Source organism: Saccostrea cucullata, unplaced genomic scaffold (genome assembly GCF_032062105.1).
Source record: "Saccostrea cucullata isolate Sc308-1 unplaced genomic scaffold, CSIRO_AGI_Scuc_v1 ctg5494, whole genome shotgun sequence".
Classification (NCBI taxonomy): domain Eukaryota; kingdom Metazoa; phylum Mollusca; class Bivalvia; order Ostreida; family Ostreidae; genus Saccostrea; species Saccostrea cuccullata.
In genome coordinates this window covers 32,958-41,083 of record NW_026930372.1, presented here as the reverse complement: position 1 = coordinate 41,083, position 8,126 = coordinate 32,958, and the positions used below count along the sequence as shown (strand labels likewise).

The following is an 8,126-nucleotide window of genomic DNA, read 5'->3' as shown; positions in this document are numbered from 1 at the left end:
CATTAAGTGTAACGTTTAAAGGATATACACCTGGGTATCCTATGCTTCCATATCCATAGTCTGGACTACAGGTCAGAATAGCTCGCTTTTCCGATACTCATCTAGACAAAAACAAATTCAGTCACAAGTATACCAATCAAAATGATCAACATTACTTATGATTTGGAAATTACATAAAAATTAGCTAAAAAGTAACATTTGTACATCATAAAAATTCATGGATTGAAAATGTATCACTGAATGAAACATAGGTAATCAGAGATTACAGAGCTCACCTCAACGAATGTTGTCTTTAAGTAAGGCAAAGTCACACAATTAACCAACAAAAAGTATACATTCCAAAAATGAAAAATTTAAGCAATTTTGATCTGATACTTTGAAATAGACCTACATAAAAAATTTAAACTAGTTCTTCTTCATGAAAATATAATGAAAATCCAAAGCAAATTTGAGAGTTTTCATCTCTTGATGCAGCATTTGTGCAAGTTTGGTTTATACAATGTTATATAAGCCTTATAGTTTTTGGAAATAGACCTGCAACCATAACTTTTACCTTGTCTATTATCTGAAAAATGTATGTTGAATTCAGCATCCGAAGCAAGTCCATTAGTGTGCATCCTTAGATGTATCATCCATGCAAGTTTGCTCATTATAGGGCTCATAGTTTATTGGAAATGAAACATGCATCAAAAACTAATATTTTCACTCATCCACAAAAAGTAGGTCAGATTCAGCATCCGAAGCAAGCCTGGTAGTATGCATCCTTAGATGTATCATCTATGCAAGATTGGTCATTAAAGAACTCATACTTCCTTGGAAATGAAACCTGCACCAAAAACATTAACCTGTTAGCTCAACTGGAAAATGCAGGTCAGATTCAGCATCCGAAGCAAGCCTGGTAGTGTGCATCCTTAGATGTATCATCCATGCAAGTTTGGTCAACATAGGGCTTAAAGTTACTTGCAAATGAAACCTGCACCAAAAACATTAACCTGTTAGCTCAACTGGAAAATGTAGGTCAGATTCAGCATCTGTAGCAAGCCCGGTAGTATGCATCCTTAGATGTATCATCCATGCAAGTTTGGTCAACATAGGGCTTATAGTCACTTGGAAATGAAACCTGCACCAAAAACTTTAACCTGTTCACTCAACCGGAAAATGTAGGTCAATTCAGCATCCGAAGCAAGCCCGGTAGTATGCATCCTTAGATGTATCATCCATGCAAGTTTGGTCAACATAGGGCTTATAGTTACTTGGAAATGAAACCTGCACCAAAAACTTTAACCTGTTCACTCAACCGGAAAATGTAGGTCAGATTCAGCATCCGAAGCAAGCCCGGTAGTATGCATCCTTAGATGTATCATCCATGCAAGTTTGGTCAACATAGGGCTTATAGTTACTTGGAAATGAAACCTACACCAAAAACTGCACCAAAAATGTTAACCTGCTCCAAAAACATTAACCTGGTCATTCCTTTGCTGAGATTGCAGCATCTGAAACTCTGTCTGGTACAATGAAACACACTAGAACCATATTCCATGCATGTCTAATCAATATAGGACTCAGAAGTAATTAAAAAGAAAACTGCTCCAAAAAACTTAACCTTAACCTGGGACGCCGACGCCGAGGGTATCACATAAGCTCCCCCCAACTTCGTTGAGGTGAGCTAAAAATGACATCAATGCAGATCAGCATCCAAGCCTACAAGACGCATGTAAAAATAGCGGCTTACTTTAGCGACACCTTCATCCCAGCCTCGGATGACTTCCTGGTGACCAATCCTAAATTTGAATGGCTGCCCCCTGTCTCGCGAGGAATCAAACTTTTGTCCATTCTCTAATGTCCCTAAAATAAATTGCAGTCCAGTTTATTTGATGCAGCTATAATAGTATGTTGAGATTATAGGCATGATTTATGTACAATTTTATCTGGAAAATAAAAAAGGTCCTATCTTGAAGACTGTAGGAGGATTATCCAGACAAAAGGGTTACCCTACTGCATTTGGCAGCCACCTGTCTGCCATATTTATCATTTCAATAACAAGTCTTTTCTGAAAACTTGTTTTAAAAATATCTCATATAGAATTGCTTTAATAAAATTGTACCTGTGTAATGGACAACTACTACTTGTCCTTTCTTTGGATATGTCTGACCTGGAAAGAAAAGAATTTAGAAAAATAGAAAATTTGACAAACACTCATAAAAATGCATTCATATTTTAGGGAAAACTGCCACACTGTTCCCTTTCAAAATACTGTAGAAGTACTTTTTTTCCGTGTGGTATTAATTTACGCTATGTACGCGGTCACAAATTTTCCGCTGAATTTTGTTCCATCGAACTTAATGCATATATAAGGCATTTAAGGAGCATCTTATCATTCGAGTCCATAAATGTTATGTCAAAGTCCAATGAGTGTGCGGATATTGCTGGTGTGGAGACCAGTCAAGTCTACTCTTAGTATCAAGAGACTGTACTGGACTTGTTTATATTTTCAAAGACAACAAAATGTTACATTACTGTCAGACAGGAGTCAAAACAATTAATATTGCGTCCAAGAGTCGACAGTCTTACAAAACTACTCTGCAGTATATTTATTGACAATAACCAATGTGATTATTGCTTAGCCTATTCTGCATTTATTGCTAACCCCTATGGCTTTGCCAACAAACACAGTCACAGGTAGATCTACACCACTTGATAGATCTATTTCAATCTGACCTTATTTACTGCGTAATTAACGATTAGTTTTGAAAAGCATGCCATTTAATGTCCCTTGAAGCTAGAATAAAACCTCTGATATAGATACCATTCCCAGGGGTTATTTGTTGGACTGTAACTCCCATTTCTGTTGTTACTGGAAAGGTCCAGACACCGGACCGACATGAACTTTTACATTTACACTTCCATATCCGGTCTGGAAAAGCGCATGGCCTAAGTCAAGCTAGCGGCCAATAACACTAGCGGCCAATAACAAAAATATTCATAAATTTTAAGTTTATCGACTAGAAAAATCTGTTTCTCGAACCCGACGCAATAACTATGAATTAATTAATTAAAGCATAGCGCCCAAACTAGGAATTGTGCCACCTAGGGGAGCCCGGGACATTAGGGCTCGAAGGCACCCCTATTGATATCCGGTCTCAAAGGGGACCCAATTTACACCGTTTCTTGGCGCCAGGGCGCAAAATCCAACCCTATTCTCTGACACATATATGTACTATAGGGGTCTAGAGAGGGCGCCTGGCACCAAAACTAGGAAATGTGCCACCGGTCTCAAAAGGGGCCCAATTTACACCGTTTCTATAGGGGAGTCCGGGACACATTCTAGGGCTTTAGGAAGGCGCCCCTGTTGATCTCCGGTCTCTGGTCTCAAAAGGGACCCAATTTACACCGTTTCTAAGCGCCAGGGCGCCGAATCTAACCCGATTCTCGGATACATATAGGTACTATAGGGGTCTAGAGACGGCGCCTGGCGCCCAAACTAGGAATTGTGCCACCTAGGGGAGCCCGGAACAATAGGGCTCGAAGGCGCCCCTGTTGATTTCCGGTCTCAAAAGGGACCCAATTTACACCGTTTCTAAGCGCCAGGGCGCCGAATTCAACCCTATTCTCGGATACATCTAGCTACTATAGGGGTCTAGAGACGGTGCCTGGCGCCAAAACTAGGAATTGTGCCACTTAGGGATGTCAGAAACACTAGGGCTCAAAGGCGCCTCTGTTGATTTCCGGTCCCAAAAGGGTTCCAATTTACACCGTTTCTGGGCGCCAGGGCGCCGAATCCAACCCTATTTTCGTATACATATAGGTACTATAGGGGTCTAGAGACGGCGCCTGGCGCCAAAACTAGGAATTGTGCCACAGGGAAGCCCGTAACATTAGGGGAAAGCCCATGACCACTAAAAGGGACCCAATTTACACCGTTTCTGGGCGCCAGGCGCCTCTATTCTAATATACATATAGATTTCCGGTCTCAAAAGGAATTGTGCCACTTAGAAGCCCAATTTACACCCCTGTTTCCGGTCGCCAGGGCGCCAATTTACACCGTTTCTAGGCGCCAGGGCGCCGAATATAACCCTATTCTCGTGTACATATAGGTACTACAGGGGTCTAGAGACGGCGCCTGGCGCCCAAACTAGGAATTGTGCCACTTAGGGAAGCCCGTAACATTAGGGCTCAAAGGCGCCCCTGTTGATTTCCGGTCCCAAAAGGGACCCAATTTACACCGTTTCTAGGCGCCAGGGCGCCGAATATAACCCTATTCTCGTATACATATAGGTACTATAGGGGTGTAGAGACGGCGCCTGGCGGGCGCCCAAACTAGGAATTGTGCCACTTAGGGAAGCCCGTAACATTAGGGCTCAAAGGCGCCCCTGTTGATTTCCGGTCCCAAAAGGGACCCAATTTACACCGTTTCTGGGCGCCAGGGCGCCGAATCCAACCCTATTCTCGGATACATAGGGGTACTATAGGGGTCTAGAGACGGCGCCTGGCGCCAAAACTAGGAATTGTGCCACTTAGGGAAGCCCGTAACATTAGGGCTTGAAAGCGTCCCTGTTGATTTCCGGTCCCAAAAGGGACCCAATTTACACCGTTTCTGGGAGCCAGGGCGCCAAATCGAACCCTATTCTCGGATATATATAAATACTATACGGGTCTAGAGACGGCGCCTGGCGCCCTAACTAGGATTGTGCTACTTAGGGGAAGCCAGAGAAATTTGGTACAATAGCGCCTCTAACGGTTTCTGATGTCGAAAAGGACCCAGTTGACACTATTTCTAGGCGCCAGGGTGCCAAGTTTACCCCTAGAATGTGATATTATACAGATTCTATACAGGTCTAGAGAAAGCGCCTAATACCCAAAATTAAGATTTGTGTCACTAACGGGAGCCCGGGACACTATGGTGCAAGAGCGCCTCTAACGGTTTCCAGTGTCATAAGGACCCAATGTACACCGTTTCTGGGCTCCAGGGCTCCAAGTTCATGCCTATATTGTGATATTATACAGATACTATACAGGTGCAGAGAAAGCGCCTAGCATACAAACTAGGAATTGTGCCACTAAGGGGTGCCCGGTACACATTGGCACAAGAACGCCTCTAACGGTTTCCGATTTCTAAAGGGACCAAATTGACATCAATTTTAGGCGCCAGGGCGCCACGTGTAACCCTATAATGTGATACTATACAAATATTATACAGGTCTAGACAAAGCGCCTAGCGCCCAAACTAGGAATAGTGCCACTTAGTGGAGCCCGGAACACTATGGTGCAAGAGCGCCTCTTACTGTTTCCAGTGTCAACAAGATGTGTTTGTGAAACACTATGGGCCCGGCGGCAACAAAGTTCTTTCTATTTTTAGCATATTTTTCACAGACAAGGTCACAAGGTCATTGACCTCGGTGTGGTTTGAAAGAAATTAATCGCATACCAAATATGAATATCCTATCTCCTAGGGCGCCAAGTTTACAGTCAAGTGATATTATATACTTTATAAATGGAGTAAGTATACCAAATATGAAGTCAGGGTTCAAAAGTTATGACAAACAGAAAAAATATTTTTAGCATATAGGCCACAGTCAAGGTCACAAGGTCATTGACCTTGATGTCATTTGAAAGGACTTTATTAGTGGAGTATGCATACCAAATATGAAGTCTTGAAATGTGCCACACAAACAGATAAACAGACAAACAGATAAACAGACAAACAGACAGGACAAAAACAATATACGCCCGGGATCTATCGATCCGGGCGCATACAAAGTACCCAATTTACACCGTTTCTAGGCGTCAGGGCGCCAAGTTTATGTGATATTATATACATGTAGATACTATACAGGTCTAACGGTTTCCGATGTCAAAAAGGACCCAATTGACACTGTTTCTGGGCGCCTTGGCGCCAAGTTTACCATTATATTGTGATTTTATATAGATATTATACAAGTCTAGAGGAAGCGCCTAGCGCCCAAACTAGGAATAGTGCCTCTTAGGGTAGCCTAGAACACTTTGGTGGAAGTGCGCCTCTAACGCTTTCCAGTGTCAAAAGGGACCCAATTTACACCGTTGTTAGGCGCCAGGGCGCCATGTTTACCCCTATAATGTGATATTATACAGATATAATACAGGTCTAGACAAAGCGCCTAGCGCCCAAACTAGGAATAGTGCTACTTTGTGGAGCCCGGAACACTATGGTGCAAGAGTGCCTCTTACTGTTTCCAGTGTCAAAAGGGCCAATTTATACCGTTTCTAGGCGCCAGGGCGCCAAGTTCATGCGATATTATATACATGTAGATACTGTACAAATCTTAGGAAAGCGCCAGGCGCCTAAACTAGAAATGTGCCACTTAGTGGAACCCGGAACACTTTAGCACAAGAACGCCTCTAACGGTTTCCGAGGTCAAAATGACCCAATTGACACTGTGTTAGGCGCCAGGGCGCCAGGTTTATCCATATAATTTGATATTTTACAGATACTATACAGGTTTAGAGAAAGCGCCCAGCGCCTAAACTAGAAATGTGCCAATTAGGGGAGCCTGGAACACTTTGGCGCAAGAGCGCCTCTAACGGTTTTCCGGTGTCAGAAAGGAGCCCATTGACACCGTTTCTAGGTGCCAGGGCGCCAAGTTTACCCCTATAATGTGATATTATACAGAAACTTTTCTGGTCTAATTAGGAAAGCTCTTAGCGCCCAAACTAGGAACTGTGTCATTTAGGGGAGCCTGGAGCACTATGGCACAACAGTGCCTTTAACGGTTTTAAGTTTCAAAAAGGACCCAATGGACACCCTTTAAGGCGCAAAGGTGCCAATTAAGTTTACCCCTATAATGTGATACATTGCTGCTGCCTTTATTTGCCTTTCCTTAAAATATATTTCTGATCATTTTCCCGTGTATAATATAATGGACTACAATGATGAACTTCGAAGAAATTTTCTGACAAAATGAACGTAAATTTAATGACTTTTTTGTGATCATTTAGAATTTGATCTGACTACCTTAAATCAAAGTATACTGATGGACTTTTCGGCATGACGTCATATGGTGTTCGGCAAGTTGATGAATTGACGCCATCTTTATTTTATTTGTTCGTCAATCTTTAATGACCTATAAGAAACCATATTGGTTTACATTGTATTGCTGATCATATAATGCATTTTTCAAAGATTTTTTTCCTTTTTTTGTTGATCGCACTGTTATTTTGTATACAACAGAGGACGAGATTAAAACTAGAGGTCTTGCGAGCAATGAACTCACTAAATGATACCGCCCCCCCCCCCCTCCCGTATGTTATAATGGCAAAGTCCATGTTTTGCTGTGACTGGAAAACCCAAAATATGTGTCGGATCAAAAAAGTAAAATAGGAGGTGCACAATGGCAATATGTAATAAAGATTCTGTGAAAGTTTCATTGAATTTCACTTGGTGGAATAAAAGGAGTTGCAGATAAAAGATAACTACCCCAAAGCATAACAGACAGATGGACGGACGTACACCTGGACGGAAGGACGGACATACCGAATACAGTAAACCCTCCTACTTTTCAAGCGGGGGGAGGGGGGTATAAAATTTGTTATGTATTCACTGTAAACATTTTTTTAAATATCATTTATTATGTACCTTTGATGATTTCTATTACATATTACTGTACATTGTTAATTAACAATAGACAAACCAGTTACTTTAATGGTAATGGTATGGTTGTAAAATGTACTATTTTTATGCCTATAAACATGTACTAGTATACATCCTATATCTTCTGGCTAAAGTATCAATAATATATTTAAAGATTTTTATGAAACACTGAAAAATAATTAGTGAAAGTCACTAGAAGACTAGTAAATTTACTGTCCATACAATCACTACCTTAAAAGTAGTTTTATTGGGAATTGGGTAGATTTACTAGATACCATTAGTAAATCTAAGCATCCATTAGTAACTTTCACTAGGTATTTAAGTATCTTTATACACGACTTTTTAATGATATTATTGTGTAAAAGTAATTTAACTAGGTAATTCTCTCAGTGAAATAACCACAGAGAAAACATTTTGGTCCCCTATCACATGTCAAATGATATCTATCAAAATTAATATTATTTAGAAATTATGAAATGCAGGTCAAACTATAAGGTCAAAG

The 8,126-nt window shown here is 41.1% G+C and overlaps 1 protein-coding gene across 1 annotated transcript; it reads right to left on the bottom strand.

Moving 5' to 3' along the window:
- Window positions 1-9: 9 nt before the first annotated feature.
- Window positions 10-2,911, bottom strand: LOC134283887 (uncharacterized; the record flags this gene model as incomplete). Its single annotated transcript, XM_062766411.1, has 4 exons — window positions 2,807-2,911; window positions 2,105-2,152; window positions 1,726-1,845; window positions 10-96 (listed from the first exon to the last, which is right to left on the bottom strand). Coding segments are annotated over exons 1-4 (292 nt in total), but the record flags the coding sequence as incomplete, so codon positions are not given.
- Window positions 2,912-8,126: the final 5,215 nt, after the last annotated feature.